This window comes from Sphaeramia orbicularis, chromosome 21, assembly GCF_902148855.1.
Source record: "Sphaeramia orbicularis chromosome 21, fSphaOr1.1, whole genome shotgun sequence".
Lineage (NCBI taxonomy): Eukaryota > Metazoa > Chordata > Actinopteri > Kurtiformes > Apogonidae > Sphaeramia > Sphaeramia orbicularis.
This window is the reverse complement of record NC_043977.1, coordinates 34,343,237-34,363,412: the sequence shown is the minus strand read 5'-3', so window position 1 is coordinate 34,363,412 and position 20,176 is coordinate 34,343,237. Positions and strand designations below refer to the sequence as shown.

Sequence of the window (20,176 nt, the reverse complement as noted above, 5' to 3'; positions counted from 1 at the left end):
TTGTTTGTTTGTTTGTCTGTCCGTTAGTGTGCAACATAACTCAAAAAGTTATGGACAGATTTGGATGAAATTTTCAGGGTTTGTTGGAAATGGGATAAGGAAGAAATGATTAAATTTTGGTGGTGATCGGGGGTGGGGGGGCCCACAGGGGGGGCCACTGATCAGCCTTGGCGGAGGTCTGCGCTCTCCGAGTGCTTCTAGTTGGTACATGAAAAACACATTTTTACCTGTATTAGGGGAGTAAAACGATGTAAGAAAACAACAGCGGTTCTTCACGTCTCAAGTCAGTGGTTTAATGACTGAGAGAAGAACCGGAGGTCCCCCTATTGTCCATTTGACTGGATGCACTTCACCAACAGTCCTTTCACAGTAAAGTGACATAGCACAATAAAACAGAAAACAGCACTGAAAATGTCCATCTTATCATGGAAGCACTCTTATTGTCTTACATTTACTTTTACTATTAGTTCGACTATTATTTCAGTCACAAACAATGATAATGCAAAAAATGTATTAATAAGCTTGTGCTATTCTTACCCATTACACACATCTCTTGGAAATTAGATGTCGTCCTGGCATCTTAACCAACATAAGAATGCTTAAAACCCAGAAATAAATGCATTTAAGTGCATGAATGATACTGAACATATTAAAGCTTATCAAACAAAATTAACATATTTAAGGCATTACCATTAGTAGTGTTATTGTTTAGCATATGAAGCATCATCATATTCCCACAACTTCTATTATTCACCATAAGACAAATATGTCTCATTGTGGTCCCTGGGTATTGGCTGGCGGTCAGGAATTGTTTTCTTGTTCAGCTCATGGTAATCTATGCACAATCTGAGCCCTCTGCATTTTTTCCATACACACACTACAGGAGCTGCTTATGGTGAATGACATTTTGCAACCCAACCTTGTATGATGACATCATGTAGATAGTCTTTCTTTTCTCTGTACAACGGCTTGGGCACAGACAGGTAAGTCTTGGCAACTTGCTCAGTGTCTTTTAGAGATATGGATACCTGTAACTCATCAATACATCCAATGCCATTTTCTGATTTGGAAAAGGATTCACATTCTTCTCTTAAAGGTGCTGGAGACTTTCATGACCAATTTTTCATCAAATCTGTAAAACCTCAGTCATAGCCTAAGTATCACAAATCTGTAAGTCTTTCTGTGATTACTCACCTGAATCTCTTGCATTACGGTGAACAATTTTGAAGTGCCATCCACTATAAACAACCCGTGTGTTTACAAACCGACCGAGGAGGTCACTCGGGAATCTTCGGAATTTTGTCGCGGCGTGTACTGTGGGAAACGGAGGTTTGCGCAGCCACCTGACAGTGGCAAAGGCAGCGCGACCATATGGTATTATATGAATGAAACAAACACGTGAAAATGCGGAAACGGCTGGAGGAATAGGCACAGAAGGAAGGGAGTTCCTGCTGTTTCCGATCGTGTCTGTTCCAGCTGCTGCTGTCAGGTGGCTGCGCGAGCCTTCGCTTCCCACAATGCATGTCGCGACAAAATTCCAAAGATGCCCGAGTTACGTCCTGGGTTGGTTTGTAAACACACCGTTTGTTTATAGTGGATGGCACTTCGAAATTGTTCACCGTTGTTAATGCAAGAGATTCAGGTGAGTAATCACAGAAAGACTTACAGATTCGTGATAACTTAGGCTATGACTGAGGTTTTACAGATTTGATGAAAAATTGGTCACGAAAGTCTCCAGCACCTTTAACATTTATTGTATTACTGACCTTTCATTTTCAGGCAGGTGACTTAAGTCTACAGGGGGGTCCCAAGTGCCATTTTGTTCTTCTTCTGCCCCAACTTGGCTTGCTGAGGCTGGGACTGCAGAATTTGACTGGAAAATCGAGGCGGGGTAAACAGCGTGAACAGGTTGCACTGACCCTATTAATGTCCTCCCAGTGAGTACAATGCAGGCCCGGACTGGCTAATTGGGAAATTAGCTTTATTTTCACTTTGCTGTTGAATTAAAATTAACTTGATTTGTAAAGCCTCAATTTCTTTTGCCAGTTTATACTGTTCATCTGTTTTGTTATCTGTGGTGTTCTGGTGCGCAACTTGTACATTAGTCTGGTTAACAGTCTCAACTACTTCACTTTGTTCTGTTTGTACAGTCTGCTCCAGTGGGTTATCAGTCATAGAAAGTTCTCCTGCCTTTCCATATTCATCTATTTTGTCCTTCATAAACAGTAGCTCAGACATGCCCTGATCCTCCTGCTCTTTGAACTCCTCCCACTGCAAGTGCGAGCTTATCATTATTATTAGTACTATCCAGGGCTTATTTTGTACCATTTCACGTGCAGCAATGCCCACAGATGCACAGAAATCTACAAGATTCTCCTGAGACAGCCTGCACAGTGCTTGGATTACTTCTAGCTGTACTTGTTCAATCTCCGTCGGCTCCATCTTATTTCTTTACACGTGATGACACAGAGTTTTGCACTTTAACAGAGTTAGCGTTAGCTCCGAATCTTAGCTTAGCTTTCCTAGTGGTTTTAGCTTCACCTTAGATAGCAGGCTTTACTCATGCAGTTTCCTGTCCGTTAACGGCACTTTATTTTTCTCTCGGCCGTCCGTCTGGGTTGTTTGGAGGGATGAGCAGCAACTGGGGTTTCTTCTGGAATAAGCTAGCCCTCGTGTTACTCATCCCAGCAGTGCCTTCAAATGTTGTAACCACTGCCCCTGTATTAGGGGAGTAAAACGATGTAAGAAACAACAGCGGCTCTTCATGTCTCAAGTCAGTGGTTTAATGACTGAGAGAAGAACCAGAGCGCCCCCTATTGTCCATTTGACGGGATGTGCTTCACCACCACCAACAGTCCTTTCACAGTGACATAGTGTAATAAAACAGAAAAAAGCATTGAAAATGTCCATCTTATCATGGAAACACTCTTATTGTTTAATTAGCTTGTGCTATTCTTAACCATTACATAAGCATACCCTCCCCAGATGCAGACCCAGGGGAGGACCAGAGAGGAGGGAGAGAGGAGGAACAACATTGTCCATCAGAGGTGGAGAAAAAGGAGGGATGACCAAGAACACAGATAAACAGTTAATAAGCTCCAAGACCTGATATCTCTCTTTGCATTGTGTCTCTGTTTTACTGATGGAAACACATGAAGGAGCAGAGCTCTGTTTTCCAGAACTCCTCAATGCCTCCTGCCTGAAACCAATGGTTTCTCAGACTGAAGTCCTGGTCTATCACATCCTGCTGTTCATTTTCTCTCCACTCACTGTGGCTCTCAACCTGGTGGTCATCATCTCAGTCGCCCATTTCAGGCAGATATTTTTTGTCAACAAAGCTTTTTTTTTTTTTGTTTGTTAATCAGCTAATATAAACACTGAACTAGATGCAGTGGTGGAGAAGCAATTTTTTTTTTTTAAGCAAAAACAAAAGTAGTACACTGAAAACACTCTAATTTAACTAAACCTGATGCATTCACAGACCTTATCGTTTACTGCAGCTGTAATGTACATGTTGTGTTTATTGATGCAGATGTTTGAGGCTGAGCTCATAGTAACAGGTTTAATCAACAACAGTGTGTCATATTAAATCATATGTAGATGATCAGGTTTGTGGTATTGATGTCCTGTGAAAACTACTTGTGTTTGAAAAGTCAAAATTTCATAGTTTCAGAAAAATAGGCCTGTTTTCAGCTTTGTGATCATGTACTGTAATCTTCTGTTTATCCAAAAGGTTTTTAAGTAATCCAAGAAAACAAAAGGGTCAGTTCATTCTAAAAGTCTAAATACCTTCATTGTCAGTCCATACATGTTTTTGAGTGTCAGTATCATAGACATTGACATTTGAAGTTTCAAGTGGATTTGGACATTAAATGGTTTTCACTGGACACAAACAGGATGAGAAAGTGTAATCTAAAAAGGAGCTAAAGCTCTCTGAAGAATGTCAGAGTAAAAAGTATCCTTTTTACCTCTGAGATGTAGTGGAGTTGAAAAATGAAGCTGAATAATAGTGTAAGTGCATCCAATTTTAATGAAATACAGGACATGAAAAAAGCATTTAGTTCCCCTCCACCACTGGCTACATGTAGTAGATTTTACATTTCCCATGTTTTAATATTTGTTTAACGATTTTTCTCTTCCTTCAGACAGCTCCACACACCCACCAACCTCCTCCTCCTCTCTCTGGCTGTGTCTGACCTCCTTGTAGGCCTGGTGCTGATGCCGGCAGGAATCCACCTACAGCTGTCCTGTTGGTTTCTTGGTGACTCCGTGTGTTCTTTGTATACATTTTTTGCTTGGTTGTCTGTTTCTGCATCAGTAGGAGACATGGTGCTCATCTCAGTCGACCGCTATGTTGCTATCTGTGACCCTCTGCATTACACTCATAAGGTCACTATGAAAAGAGTTAAAGTTTGCATTTGTCTCTGTTGGTTTTCTTCTGGCTGTTATTGTTTTGGTATTTTAAATGATAACCTGACTCATCTGGGCAAGTATCATATTTGTCAGGGAGAGTGTATGAGTTATATTTACTTTGTCGCTGGTGCTATTGATATTGTTGCAACATTTATTCTTCCAATTTCAGCCATTATTGCTCTGTACATGAGTGTGTTTGTGGTGGCTGTGTCTCAGGCTCGTGCCATGCGTTCTCACATCACATCCATCACAGCCCAGCGTTCAGGGAAGGCAGTCGGCAACAAATCTGAGCTGAAAGCAGCCCGGAGTCTTGGTGTTCTTGTTGTTGTCTTCTTAATATGTTTCTGCCCTTATTATATTGTGACTCAAACAGACACCTCATTTATTCCTTCATTATTCTTTTATATGACTTATGTTATGTATTTAAATTCATGTGTAAATCCTCTGATTTATTCCTTATTCTATCCTTGGTTCAGAAAAGCTGTTAGACTAATATTCACTTTGCAGATACTGCAGTCTGGCTCTTGTGATTCCACCATGGTCTAGAAGTCAATGAAATGAGTCCTCACTGTGATAGAATACAGTCCATTTTTATGTATAATGTACAAATTGAAATGAACACAAAGGTTTCCAAAGTGCTGTACAATAAAATAAACATAATAAAAACATGAGAAGAAGATACAATACTAAGATAGAAATGCAATGAAACATAATACATGAATAAAAAAAAAAAAAAAAATAGACTGTTTGCCCCAGATAAAATATCTCTGCACATAAAATCAACAACCTACGTGGTGTGAAAAGCCAAAGAAAAGAAGTGGGTTTTAAGAAGAGTTTTAAAATTAGACAGTGACGAGGCCTGCGTAATGTGCAGCAGCAGTTCATTCTACAGAAAACGTTGTCCCCTCTGAGCTTCAGCCTAATTTTGGGAACTCTGAAGAGCAGCTGGTCCGCTGACCTGAGAGCTTGACTAGGTGTATAGGGGTGCAGAAGCTCAGAGAGGTACGATGGGGCAAGACCATTTAGAGCAGGGGTGTCAAACTCAGATCCTCGAGGGCCGGTATCCTGTGTGTTTTAGATGTTTCCCTCTTCCAGCACGCCTGACGGTTGTTATCAGGCTTCTGCAGAGCTTGATGATAGGCTTATCATTTGAATCAGGTGTGTTGGAAGAGGGAAACATCTAAAACATGCAGGATACCAGCCCTCGAGGATCTGAGTTTGACGCCCCTGATTTAGAGATTTAAATCATTTTCAGCAAAAAACAAACCAACCCTGTAACTATGTGTAATGTCAGTTCAGAGTATCTTAGTATTTTGTTCTTTGACAAACCTCATTCAAGGCCCATGTTAAATTTATTTTTCTTCCTATTCTTTGTTTTTTCAGCTGCAATCTGCTTTTGCAACCCACCCCAACCAAATATACATCTGACTATGTCATGTCTTTATCACTGATACCTGCTCTGTTATGTTGTTATGTTATGTTCACTCTGTACTGCTGTCCTATACCTATGCATTACCTGTATAGTAGAACAAAGTATAATTTGGCCTGTAACCAGGTTCGGCTCTAGCCATTTGCCCCCCCCACAAACACACACATATCACGTGAGCAGTGAGCACTGGGTCAGGGAGAGCTCGCCTGAGAAATTACAGGGTGGGGTTGTAGTTTTTTTTTTTTTTTAGTTTTTTATCTTTCTCATTTCTTTATTTTTAAGACAGAACATCAGAAATGATCACATTACCAATACTATTATTTCTTTATTTTTCTTTCTTTCTTTCTTTCTTGATTTTTTGCCTACCAGCGGCACCCACTTAAGCGGATCTCAACCTAGGCAACTACCTATGTGGTCTATGCCAGGACCTGACCCTGACTGGATCAGCTCTGCACCCACTACAGGGTCCTAGAGGGTTCATGGGAGCTTCCCCATTTGATCTACATGTGGTTTGTAGATTTGGAGAAGGCATTTGACCATGTCCCTTGGGGTGTGTCACGGTTCGCTCCTATGTGGCTTCTGACCCTTCTCAGACTCATCAACAATTAGACTCACCTGCTGCATGCTGCCCAGCTGCAACACCTGACCATCAGGAGCTTTTATAAGGGGCTCCTCTGAGACTGTGCCGCGCCAAGTCATTTAATCCCATTTCACCTCATAACTCTCGACTGTATCGCCATCTAGTGGACTCTGGCGTTCATCTAACCTCAGGTTCTCAGTTAGTTACTCAGTTTTGTTTTTCTGTTAAATAAACACTGTTTGTCCTTTCACCACCATGCACGTGAGTCCATTCATTCCCTCCCACCTGACAGGGTGTCCTGTGGGAGGTGCTGTGGTTGTATGAGGTCTATGGCCCACTGGTACAGACTATTAGATGCTTGCATGAATTTTACATGAGATTTAGGCTACATTCAGACTGCAGCCAAATGTGGCCCAAATCCAAATTTTTGCTGCTATTTGACCTGTATCTGACCTGTTAAAGACAGTTTGAACAGCACAAATCTGATTTTTTTCAAATCTGACCCAGGCCACTTTCATATGTGGTCCTAAATACAATACGTGTTGAATATTTTGCAATACTACATGAGTTTGAACGGCCAGGTTGCATTTATCCGACCTTTACATCATTGAAATGTTACTACAGCCTGACTGGAACACGCATGCGAACAGATATAGGTCGCCGAAGATGAGTGTCTTGTCATGAGAGTGTTACGGAGAGGCGGTCAAAAATATATTTAATCGTTCTTCTTGTCATTCGAAAATTATGAATAAAGTTTGTGTGAGTGAAGCCACTAACATCACTATCCCACCACTCCTGACTCCGACTCCCCATTCAAATACTCCGTTGTACAGATGTAGCAGCCATTGTCCCACAAAAGGCCAAAGCAAAAAACCTGGCTCTCCTCTTTTTTAATCTTCTACTTAAAATTATTTGACTGTAATTTGACTGGTGCTGACTTTGGTTGTAGAGAAACTTTATCAGTGCTACACAAGTTGATACCAGATGCCTCCATATTTACTTCCATAAATACAGTGCATGCTGCGTGGCCACGTATTATGTCAGGACCTCTTTTGCGCATGTGGGTCACTTCAGGGTCACATTCAGTTCATACTGAGAACTGATAGAAGCTGCATTTAATTTGTAATATGAACAAGCACACAAAAAAAATCGAATTTCACAAAAATAATCCAAATTGTGCATTAAGACCTGATCATCACTAACTGTGGAAAATTCACACTGGACTTCAAGCAACATGGATTCCTTGCCTCTCCACTCTTCCTCCAGACTCTTGGACCTTGATTTCCAAATGATATGCAAAATGGACCTTCATCTGAAAAGAGGACTTTGGACTTCCACAGTCAGTGCTGGTTTGTTCTGCCATGGCATCTGCTGGTGTTGGTCCACTGTGTTTTCTGAAGTCCACAGTCAACGCAGCCATCTGCCAGGACATTTTAGAGCAATTCATGCTTCCTTCTGCTGACAAGCTTTATGAAGATGCTGATTTCATTTTCCAGCAGGAGATGGCACCTGCCCACACTGTCAAAGGTACCAAAAGCTGATTCAATAACCATAGTGTTACTGTGCTTGATTGGTCAGAAAACTCACCTGACCTGAACCCCATAGAGATTCTATGGGGTATTGTTCAGTTTCAGAACACGTGCCTCACAGTCAGTGAAAAAGTTAGGACTTTGTTTGCAAAGTCGTTTCTCTGCATGTTTCTAACACTCAACGTCTTGCTTCCTTTGCTGAATCAATTTGTAATGTATTTGTAATGTAGGTAACTGTAACACTTCAAGAGACAAGGTATTCTGGGATGAGCTGTTAGATATGTATGTCTAAGTTTATAGCTGCGGGAGACTTTCATCACCAATTTTCCATCAAATCTGTCAAACCCCAGTCATATCCTCAGTATCATGAATCCATAAGTCTTTCTGTGATTACTCACCTGAATCTCTTCCCTCTCGGTGAACAGTTTCGAAGTGTACTCCACCATGAACAGCTCATTTGTTTACAAACAGAGGCGGTAGGTAACTTGGGCATCTTCAGAATTTTGCGGCGAGGTGCATTGTGGGAAGCGGAGGTTTGCGCAGCCTCCTGGCAGTGGCAGTGCAACCATATGATATCACATGGCTGCAACAAACACGACACGCAAAGGGCTGGAGGGAAGCGGAGCTCCAGCTGTTTCCGTGTCATGTTTTTTGCAACTGCCGCTGCCAGGCACAGCTTTCAGGAAGCATCTCCAGTATGTATGGCAGTATTCAATGCAGCTGATATAGTAAAAAGTACACTTTAAGAAACCACATGTCGTCGCCTCCCTTCTATGTCTGTCAGATTCAAATACAGACATTACAGTATTCATTTATGGCGCTCGTGCCACAATGCATCCGCAGAACTGTTAATGTGCAGTGTACACATCCACGAATCCGCCGTGCACATTAACGTGGGTCTGAAGAAAAGAAAAACTTTACTCAAATAAATAGTAACACTTTGAAATGAGTGTAAAAATATATTCTATTGATCGGATTGAATTTTATCGATACAAATATTCAGTAACCGATGCATTGTGATATCATTCCAAACATTTCATTCATTCGCAGCTTCTCTACCAGTGCACTCGGATCGTGTACGTGCCTGTCAGCGTATCGATACGTATCGGATAATCTTCCCATCCCTAGTACATTACAACCAAAAGACAACAAATTAATATGAACTTCAAGGCACAGATCAGATGGCAGCAAAGAAATGGCTCATGAGTCAACAGCTATATTTTTTTTTTCTTTTTATTAGTCACAATTTCCACTTTTTCAGTTTCCAATAATCACACAAAGACTTTTCTCATTTACACTCCTGATCAAAATCTTAAGACCAATTGAAAAATTGCAAGAATTTACATTTTGCATTGTTGGATCCGAAGAAGGTTCTAAGTAGAGTTTCAAAATGCATAAAGAAGAAATGGGAGTGAGACGAAAAAATAAAAAAAAATTGAGTAAGCAATATATTGAAAACAACAATTAAACTGAAATAGGATGTTCATCAACCAAACAAAAGTTTAAGACCACAGCCTTTAAAAGACAAAAATGTGGATTCAGAGTAATTTTCTGCCAGGTATTCACACTGTCATGATCTCCTGATGGCAAAGGCAAAAAAGCTTACTCTCTTTGAATGTGGTCAGATTGTTGAGCTGCATAAGCGAGACCTCTGACAACGCACCATCACTACTGAGGTTGGACGCAGTAAGACAGTCATTTTGAATCCACTGTCTGGAACTGATGTCCATTTTTATAAACTTCCCTTGCCACCCATCCCCAAATTTTCTCAATTGGATTTAGATTAGGGGAACACGCAGGACGGTCCAAAAGAATGACAAATTACAAATCACCCCCGAGGTAAATATAGCTTTTGTATTTTATTTGTGTAAGTCACACATTTGTTCACTCTACGGGTCATACTATAGTCTGATCACAGTCAAACAAGATAAAGGTTCATGTGTAATCATGCCAGGAAATCAAAGAGGGAATCAAAAACTTTGACTCATGTTTAATCACTCAATTTATTATTTCCCAAAAGACAATGAGGCAGAAGAAGGTGAGAATCATGAGTCACAGCCTCATGTCACAGACCCGTGGGGGCTTCCTGCTGCCTCCTGACATCAGCTGATCCTCTGGACCGCCAACAGCCAGCTGCTGATCCCCGTTCGACCGCCATGGGTCTGTGCTCACCTGAGTCACATGAGGACATTGTGAAGGCAATCACCAGCATCAATGACTGACCTATACATGTTGTCACAGACATTAACACTATATTAAATGCATTAATCAACTAGTGAATTTTGTGTCCTTGTCTCTTTATATCATTGTTGTCAGGCTGAATGTTCTCCCTGGCAGGATGGGCATTGATGGGTCCAGGGCTGGTCTGGTTCTGGTGGGAGAATGTGCTGCTCTGGTAGTAGGATGACGTGCCAGTGTGTTAATTGTTCATCTGTGTTTCTCTGATGTGCACATCAATCAGAGGAATGACCTTTTTCACATTATTAACAGTTTCCCAGTGTGACGGAGCGACCCCGTCACTGAGTCTCCGCTGTCTCCTGCTACGTGCGGAGCACACGCGACCCGGCACACGCACACACATACAGGCACGCGCACACACACACTCATGTCATTCAGTCTCTCCCCGTCCGTGTTTGCACTCATTCATCAGTTCGCCATTCACACTCTCTTCCCCATCCAAACTATAGCGCAACCGAGGGTGCACACTCGGCCGCATTTTTCAAGTAATTGCATACATATGTACAACAGTTCAGTCACTTACCTGGGTCCGTATTGTCTCGGCGTTCTGCCATGCCCGCCACGTCACTCAAAGGGACAAGAACGAGGGGTCATTTCCAGGGCATTATTATGGGGGAAATCTCGCGCAGTTTCCAGTCATGTGATTTAATTATGTAGTGTTTTTGGTTTTCTGTATTTTTTATTTCAAGGAAGAAGGTATTTTGGTTTGATATTTAATTGGAAAATCTATTGAATTGTGAAGTGTTATATGTTTATTTTAGTTGTGAATAATTGTGTTTAAAAACACTGGTAAAAATACATTTTGTTAAAAAAGTCTTTATTTGACCAGCCCATAAGGAGGGGCTTAGCATTTAAAAGGAGGCTGCTGAAGCCCTGGTGAGTCAGTCTTCTCAGAGTTGGCAACTGAGCTGTTGATTCTGAACCTTGGTGAGATTTTTTTTAGTGTGTGACAATTTGTTGGTGAGTTATGGAAGAACTCTGTTTAAATGCATTTTTTTTCTTGAACTTTGTAAATTTGTAAATAGTGTTTTTTTTGTTTTTCCATTTTTTTTTTGACTTCACTTGTAAATATTGCACTGCACTTTGGGAGGCCGACGGCAAAATAAACCACCACCATTTTTGCACTTTCAACTACGCCTGTGGTGTTATATTTTTGAGCAGTGTGAGAAAGAACCCCGCAACACCCAGTATCACCGCTAAGTGTCGCCAAATGTTCAAAAGTACTAGAAACGTGCGTACACCAGACATGGACTTGGTGTGGAGCACCGCACATTTCCACGCTCGTTTCACTCTTAATACATCTGAACATGAGTGTGGAAAAGGGTGTACACCATGTTTTTGGGCGTACAGACCCATTACAGACCCTCAGCCATGAGGGATGATCCCTGCAACATCTCCACATAGTCAGCCACCGTTTGACACCCCTGTACATCCTGAAGCTCCATTGTTCTACTGAAGGAAAAAGCACCCCACATTAGGATGGCCACGCCCCCTCCACTGTGCCGCCTAGAAAACATCTCCAGTGGGAACTCCTTGTCATGCCAGTAACATTGGAAGCCATCAAGATCGTCATGGTTAAGTTTTTTCTCATCAGAGAATAAAACTTTCTTCCACCTGTCAATGTCCCATGTTTGGTGCTCTACTGTAAAGTCCAAATGGGCAGTTTTGTGGCGTTGAAGGAGACGAGGCCTTTGAAGACGTTTTTTGTTCTTAAAGCTCTTCTCTGGCAGATGTTGTCTGATGGTTATTGGGCTGCAGTCGGCAGCAGTAACCGCCTTAATTTGGGTCAAGGATCATCCTGTGTCTTTACGGACAGCCAATTGGATCCTCCTGCTCAGCGCCAGTGAAATGTTTTTGGGTCTACCACTTGACTTTTTTTTTTTCATAACCCTCAGGATCTTTTAAGGAATTCAAAATGACTGTCTTACTGCATCCACCCTCAGCAGCGATGGTGTGTTGTCAGAGGCCTCGCTTATGCAGCTCAAAAATTCAACCACTTTCGAAGAGAGAAAGCTTTTTTGTCTTTGCCATCAGCAGGTCATGACAGAATGAATATCTGACACAAAATGACACTGAATCCACATTGTTGTACAGATTTTGTCTTTTAAAGGCTGTGGTCTTAAACTTCTGATCAGTTGATGAACAGCCTATTTCAGTTTAATTGTTGTTTTCAATAAATTGCTTACTCAATTTTTTTTGTCTCACTCCCATTTCTTCCTTTTGCATTTTGAAACTCTACTTAGAACCTTCTTAGGATCCAACAGTCCAACTTGTTAATTCTTGCATTTTTTCAACTGGTCAATAGATTTTGATCAGGAGTGTACATACCACATCCTGGATGCATGATTATTGCATGATTGTTTATGATCACAACACGACAGATATTTCATAAATCTAGAGGTATGATATTTAAAACAATTCCTAAAAAAAACAATTTTGAGAAAAATTTAGTCAATGCAAACTTTGATGCATTTTGTAAGGGAAGTAGTGCACATCCATGCACACACACACACACACACACACACACACACACACACACACACACTTTTGTTTATTATTTTTAGGTGTTTTGATGAGGCACAGCTGACCAAAGCATTATTACTGAAGGATTTCGCAATTTTCTGTGGAAAAGCTAGAGCCCCATGTGCCAGCTCATAGTCAGCTGAACTTCAGCTATTTATTTGTTAACCCTTTCATGCATAGTGGTCACTACAGTGGACATTTACTCCACAGCTTGACTCTTGTATATTCATGGGTTTTGTTGTTTTAGTTCCATATCAACCAACACAGTGGACACTTATGCATCATCTCATAAACTGCAATTCATACCATTATTGTAACTTTGCTGTTCTTGATTGGTTCTTGAGTGGAAATCAGTTGTTAATATTTATTTTTGTATATTATCTCCATGAAGTGAGTAATAACTAGTATTAGAATATGTTAAAATGTGAGAAAACATCAGATTAGCTGCATTAAACATGGTTTCATTTCACTGTTTTCATATCACTTTATGATATTGGGTTTTAAATACATGTTTCTTTGCTTCAACAATAAAATTCATGGTGTAGCTGAGTGGACATTTTTGTAACTCCATGAAAAACAGGTTGATTTAAAAAAAAAAAAAAAAAAATCACGTTTTTTTTTTTTTTTTTTTTCATGCCTGAAGAGGGATAAAAACACTCAGGAAAAAAAAACTTTGATTAAGGTACTCATAATTCATGCATGAAAGGGTTAAACAAACAGTATGATATTAGATGTTAGAAAAAGAGGAACTGAACAAAAATGGATCCCTGTGCGGGAGTAAAACAATGTAAGAAACAACAGCGGCTCTTCACGTCTCAAGTCAGTGGTTTAATGACTAACAATAATGATAATACAGCTTTCATACAATGTTGGTACATGAAAAACACATTTTTACCTGTATTAGGGGAGTAAAACGATGTTTTTCACCCTACCCCCAAATCCTACCAAATCCATTGAAAAAGTACCAGCATGTGTCCACGTGTAACGTGTGAAAACTGTATGATGTCTTTTATGATGTATGTGCTTGCATTATCTTCTATGTTCTTCACTGCATATTTCGAAGAAAGGGTTCTAGGTGGCACGACTAGGTTTTGCTGCGGCCTCATGTCCCTAACATCGAACTACAGTTTCATTTGCTGTACTGTACATTGTACTGTGCTGTCAAATGACAAATAAACTCTATTCTATTCTATTCTATTCTATTCTATTCTATTCTATTCTAAGAAAACAACAGCAGCTCTTCATGTCTCAAGTCAGTGGTTTAATGACTGAGAGAAGAACCAGAGCGCCCCCTATTGTCCATTTGACGGGATGTGCTTCACCAACACCAACAGTCCTTTCACAGTGAAGTGACATAGCGCAATAAAACAGAAAACAGCACTGAAAATGTCCATCTTATCATGGAAACACTCTTATTGTTTAATTAGCTTGTGCTATTCTTAACCATTACATAAGCGTACCCTCCCCAGATGCAGACCCAGGGGAGGACCAGGGAGGAGGGAGAGAGGAGGAACAACATTGTCCATCAGAGGTGGAGAGAAAGGAGGGATGACCAAGAACACAGATAAACAGTTAATAAGCCCCGAGACCTGATATCTCTCTTTGCATTGTGTCTCTGTTTCACTGATGGAAACACATGAAGGAGCAGAGCTCTGTTTTCCAGAACTCCTCAATGCCTCCTGCCTGAAGCCAATGGTTTCTCAGACTGAAGTCCTGGTCTATCACATCCTGCTGTTCATCTTCTCTCCACTCACTGTGGCTCTAAACCTGGTGGTCATCATCTCAGTCGCCCATTTCAGGCAGATATTTTTTGTCAACAAAGCTTTTTTTTTTTTGTTAATTAGCTAATTTAAACACTGAAGTAGATGCAGTGGTGGAGAAGCAATTTTTTTTTTTTTTTTTTTTTTTTTTTAAGCAAAAACAAAAGTAGTACACTGAAAACACTCTAATTTAACTAAACCTGATGCATTTAAAACCTTATCGTTTATTGCAGCTGTAATGTACATGTTGTGTTTATTGATGCAGATGTTTGAGGCTAAGCTCATAGTAACAGGTTTAATCAACAGCAGTGTGTCATATTAAATCATATGTAGATGATCAGGTTTGTAGTATTGATGTCCTGTGAAAACCACTTGTGTCTGAAAAGTCAAAATTTCATAGTTTCAGAAAAACAGGCCTGTTTTCAGTTTTGTGATCATGTACTGTAATCTTCTGTTTATCCAAAAGGTTTTTAAGTAATCCAAGAAAACAACAGGGTTAATTCATTCTAAAAATCTAAATACCTTCATTGTCATTGCATACCTGTTTTTGAGTGTCAGTATCATAGACATTGACATGAAGTTTCATGTGGATTTGGACATAAAACGGTTTTCACTGGACACAAACAAGATGAGAAAGTGTAATCTAAAAAGGAGCCAAAGCTCTTTGAAGAATATCAGAGTAAAAAGTATCCTTTTTACCTCTGAGATGTAGTGGAGTTGAAAAATGAAGCTGAATAATAGTGCAAGTGCATCCAATTTTAACCCTTTCATGCATGAATTATGAGAACCTTAATCAAGATTTTTTTTTTTTTCCTGAGTGTTTTTAATCCCTCTTTAGGCATGAAAAAAAGCAATGTGATTTTTTTTTTTTTTTTTTTTAAATCAACCTGTTTTTCATGGAGTTACAAAAATGTCCATTCAGCTACACCATGAATTTTATTCTTGAAGCAAAGAAACATGTATTTAAAACCCAATATCATAAAGTGATATGAAAACAGTGAAATGAAACCATGTTTAATGCAGCTAATCTGATGTTTTCTCACATTTTAACATATTCTAATACTAGTTATTACTCACTTCATGGAGATAATATACAAAAATAAATATTAACAACTGATTTCCACTCAAGAACCAATCAAGAACAGCAAAGTTACAATAATGGTATGAATTGCAGTTTATGAGATGATGCATAAGTGTCCACTGTGTTGGTTGATATGGAACTAAAACAACAAAACCCATGAATATACAAGAGTCAAGCTGTGGAGTAACTGTCCACTGTAGTGACCACTATATGAAAGGGTTAATGAAATACAGGACTTGAAAAAAGTATTTAGTTACCGTCCACCACTGGCTACATGTAGTAGATTTTACATTTCCCATGTTTTAATATTTGTTTCATGATTTTTCTTTTCCTTCAGACAGCTCCACACACCCACCAACCTCCTCCTCCTCTCTCTGGCTGTGTCTGACCTCCTTGTAGGCCTGGTGCTGATGCCGGCAGAAATCCACCTAAAACTGTCCTGTTGGTTTCTTGGTGACTCCATGTGTTCTATGTATATATTTTTTGCTTGGTTGTCTGTTTCTGCATCAGTAGGAGACATGGTGCTCATCTCAGTCGACCGCTATGTTGCTATCTGTGACCCTCTGCATTACACTCATAAGGTCACTGTGAAAAGAGTTAAAGTTTGCATTTGTCTCTGTTGGTTTTGTTCTGGTTGTTATTGTTTTGGTATTTTAAATGATAACCTGACTCATCCGGGCAAGTATCATATTTGTCAGGGAGAGTGTGTGAGTTATATTTACTTTGTCGCTGGTGCTATTGACATTGTTGCAACATTTATTCTTCCAATTTCTGCCATTATTGCTCTGTACATGAGTGTGTTTGTGGTGGCTGTGTCTCAGGCTCGTGCCATGCGTTCTCACATCGCATCCATCACAGCCCAGCGTTCAGGGAAGGCAGTCGCCAACAAATCTGAGCTGAAAGCAGCCCGGAGTCTTGGCGTTCTTGTTGTTGTCTTCTTAATATGTTTCTGCCCTTATTATATTGTGACCCTAATTAACACCTCATTTATTCCTTCATTATTCTTTTTTATGACTTTTTTTATGTATTTAAATTCATGTGTAAATCCTCTGATTTATGCCTTATTCTATCCATGGTTCAGAAAAGCTGTTAGACTAATATTCACTTTGCAGATACTGCAGTCTGGCTCTTGTGATTCCACCATGGTCTAGGAGTCAATGAAATGAGTCCTCACTGTGATAGAATACAGTCCATTTTTATGTAAAAAGCACAAATTGAAATGAACACAAAGGTTTCCAAAGTGCTGTACAATAAAATAAACACAGTAAAAACATAATAAGAAGATACAATACTAAGATAGAAATGCAATGAAACATAATGCATAAATAAAAAAAATTAATTGACTGTCTGCCCCAGATAAAATATCCGTGCACATAAAATCAACAACCTACGTGGTGTGAAAAGCCAAAGAAAAGAAGTCGGTTTTAAGAAGAGTTTTAAAATTAGACAGTGACGAGGCCTGTGTAATGTGCAGCAGCAGTTCATTCTACAGAAAACGTTGTCCCCTCTGAGCTTCAGCCTAATTTTGGGAACTCTGAAGAGCAGCTGGTCCGCTGACCTGAGAGCTTGACTAGGTGTATAGGGGTGCAGAAGCTCAGAGAGGTACGATGGGGCAAGACCATTTAGAGCAGGGGTGTCAAACTCAGATCCTCGAGGGCCGGTATCCTGTGTGTTTTAGATGTTTCCCTCTTCCAGCACGCCTGACGGTTGTTATCAGGCTTCTGCAGAGCTTGATGATAGGCTTATCATTTGAATCAGGTGTGTTGGAAGAGGGAAACATCTAAAACATGCAGGATACCAGCCCTCGAGGATCTGAGTTTGACGCCCCTGATTTAGAGATTTAAATCATTTTCAGCAAAAAACAAACCAACCCTGTAACTATGTGTAATGTCAGTTCAGAGTATCTTAGTATTTTGTTCTTTGACAAACCTCATTCAAGGCCCATGTTAAATTTCTTTTTCTTCCTATTCTTTGTTTTTTCAGCTGCAATCTGCTTTTGCAACCCACCCCAACCAAATATACATCTGACTATGTCATGTCTTTATCACTGATACCTGCTCTGTTATGTTGTTATGTTATGTTCACTCTGTACTGCTGTCCTATACCTATGCATTACCTGTATAGTAGAACAAAGTATAATTTGGCCTGTAACCAGGTTCGGCTCTAGCCATTTGCCCCCCCCCCCACACACACACACACATATCACGTGAGCAGTGAGCACTGGGTCAGGGAGAGCTCGCCTGAGAAATTACAGGGTGGGGTTGTAGTTTTTTTTTTTAGTTTTTTATCTTTCTCATTTCTTTATTTTTAAGACAGAACATCAGAAATGATCACATTACCAATACTATTATTTCTTTATTTTTCTTTCTTTCTTGATTTTTTGCCTACCAGCGGCACCCAATTAAGCGGATCTCAACCTAGGCAACTACCTATGTGGTCTATGCCAGGACCTGACCCTGACCCTGACTTGATCAGCTCTGCACCCACTACAGGGTCCTAGAGGGTTGTAGCCGCATGACGGTGGAGTGAGTGAACAGACTCAAAAAACAGAATTGTAAATTACACCACCTCCCTCTCTCTGGGTCAAACCACATTCCTTAACCACCATTCTGATTGGGTGATACCCAGGGCAGTGCCTGGACATCCTTTGCAAGTGACATTTATGATGACGAATAATCTTAAAGAATGGAGACTATTCTAATTTAAAGCACCCAGGACAATAAAACTTAGGCTCACTTTCTTCTGTTCATCATCAAGAGCCATCCTCACCTGTCGTGATAGCTGAGAGCACCCCAGATATCATGTTTACACTTGGCGACCCCTTTTGCCCCTCAACATCTGTGTCCCATCATTCCTGTTTACCCCGAGGTGGAGGCATCCTAGGGACAAAAGACTGATTTGCAAAATCTGTATCTTTTGCCGTAATTACTAGTTTCACAGAAATGTGTCAATGTTGGTTTTACTCCACAGGGTACCTCTTTCATGTATATCTATGCCCAAGCCATTTGCCTGACCTGTGGGTTCATATACATGTGTCCTATTTGTGTTCATGTTGAAAGTAAGAATATTACTGTTTATAGCATGTCCACATAATGGTATTTAGTTTATTAAGGCTGAGTGAGGTTAAAGGTGATGTATAAAGTTTAAGGATCTTATTTAAGGATCTTATTTAAAGTTGGGAGAAGTCTTCTTACAAGTCTGCATGAGGTCCTCTCTCCCTCTCCTAAGGGGGGGAGAGAGAGGTGATACTCTGAAATATGTAAATGACCAGCACAAGGAGGCGGTTTCCCGCTCGAAACGGACAAAGGAAGGCACGGCCCAAAGAGATCAATAACTCATCAATATGTACGAGAAGGATGGAATGGGTTGGCCCCTGGCCAAACTATAAAGGAAGAAGATCCAACTTCTTTCGGTGCTTTTTCGCCTTTTCTTGTGTACTTTTGACACTTTGTGAGTTTTTGTCTTTTTCCTGCCTTTTGTGCTCTTCCTGCTTTTGCTCCTTGCTCATGCTTCTTGCTGTACTCTTCGGAGTCTACGCTCTTTAACTTCGTGAGTCTCCGCTCACTTCGTTGGTCCTCCTCGTGCCTTCTCTGCTCGGGCCGTGCCAACATCAGCTGCTGCTTCGAACTGTCAGAGACGTCATCACCACGTCCTCCATCCGCCGTCCAGACTGCGTCCAGCCGTTCCAGCTGTTCCTGTCCACGTCGCTGCGGGGCCACTCCAGCCGTGTCGGATCCTCCCACAAAGCCAAGACCCGCATCATTCAGAGACCGACAACCTGTAAGAAAACTTACTCCCGGCTTATCTGAGTTGGCATTGTTCCAATTTAAGTAGGTTTACCTCACCTTAACCTCACTAACGTGATAATATCTTGAATATAACCCTATACCAATTTAGTCCACTTTTCCCCGTCCTTAATCTCCTGCTCCCTTTTTATCATATTTATCTCTTGTATTTGTGTTATTTGTATGTCTTAGTTAGTCAATAAATTCTTTATGTGTGTATAAATCCTCTGCCTCAGTTTTGCTTGTGTACTGTTGTTCACACCTGGGTTCACTGTCCCGTCAAAAAGTTCCACCACTTTTGCAAAGTTTCCAAATTATTGTTTGGGTTAATTTACGTTTAAGGTTCAATAGTCAGATGCAGGCATCTTCAACTACAAATCTGTAATTGAATTAATCTAGAGACCAACGCTCTATGTTTAAGAATAATTTGGCTTACTATTGCTACAGGGTTCATGGGAGCTTCCCCATTTGATCTACATGTGGTTTGTAGATTTGGAGAAGGCATTTGACCATATCCCTTGGGGTGTGTCACGGTTCGCTCCTATGTGGCTTCTGACCCTTCTCAGACTCATCAACAATTAGACTCACCTGCTGCATGCTGCCCAGCTGCAACACCTGACCATCAGGAGCTTTTATAAGGGGCTCCTCTGTGACTGTGCAGCGCCAAGTCATTTAATCCCATTTCACCTCATAACTCTCGACTGTATCGCCATCTAGTGGACTCTGGCGTTCATCTAACCTCAGGTTCTCAGTTAGTTACTCAGTTTTGTTTTTCTGTTAAATAAACACTGTTTGTCCTTTCACCACCATGCACATGAGTCCATTCATTCCCTCCCAC

The 20,176-nt window shown here is 40.6% G+C and overlaps 2 protein-coding genes across 2 annotated transcripts; both read left to right on the top strand.

The window, feature by feature from the left end:
- Positions 1–3,208: 3,208 nt before the first annotated feature.
- On the top strand, positions 3,209–4,959 carry LOC115412004 (trace amine-associated receptor 13c-like). The gene is made up of 3 exons (XM_030124303.1): positions 3,209–3,315; positions 4,146–4,389; positions 4,630–4,959. Exons 1-3 carry the CDS (start codon positions 3,209–3,211, stop codon positions 4,957–4,959), a joined length of 681 nt encoding a protein of 226 aa, XP_029980163.1.
- A 9,379-nt stretch (positions 4,960–14,338) lies between these two features.
- On the top strand, positions 14,339–19,957 carry LOC115412003 (trace amine-associated receptor 7d-like). The gene is made up of 5 exons (XM_030124302.1): positions 14,339–14,511; positions 15,891–16,140; positions 16,375–16,698; positions 19,108–19,333; positions 19,905–19,957. Exons 1-5 carry the CDS (start codon positions 14,339–14,341, stop codon positions 19,955–19,957), a joined length of 1,026 nt encoding a protein of 341 aa, XP_029980162.1.
- The last annotated feature ends 219 nt before the right edge of the window (positions 19,958–20,176 follow it).

What these genes read in the sequence shown, in the direction of transcription:
- LOC115412004 (XM_030124303.1), top strand. Translation starts at nt 3,209, where the DNA reads ATGGTTTCTCAGACTGAAGTCCTGGTCTATCACATCCTGCTGTTCATT. An exon ending in ATCTCAGTCGCCCATTTCAG is followed by an intron (nt 3,316 to 4,145) that starts GCAGATATTTTT and finishes CTCTTCCTTCAG; the next exon opens with ACAGCTCCACACACCCACCA. An exon ending in CTCTGCATTACACTCATAAG is followed by an intron (nt 4,390 to 4,629) that starts GTCACTATGAAA and finishes GCTGTGTCTCAG; the next exon opens with GCTCGTGCCATGCGTTCTCA.
- LOC115412003 (XM_030124302.1), top strand. Translation starts at nt 14,339, where the DNA reads ATGGAAACACATGAAGGAGCAGAGCTCTGTTTTCCAGAACTCCTCAAT. An exon ending in ATTACACTCATAAGGTCACT is followed by an intron (nt 16,141 to 16,374) that starts GTGAAAAGAGTT and finishes GCTGTGTCTCAG; the next exon opens with GCTCGTGCCATGCGTTCTCA. An exon ending in CATTCAGAGACCGACAACCT is followed by an intron (nt 19,334 to 19,904) that starts GTAAGAAAACTT and finishes GACCCTTCTCAG; the next exon opens with ACTCATCAACAATTAGACTC.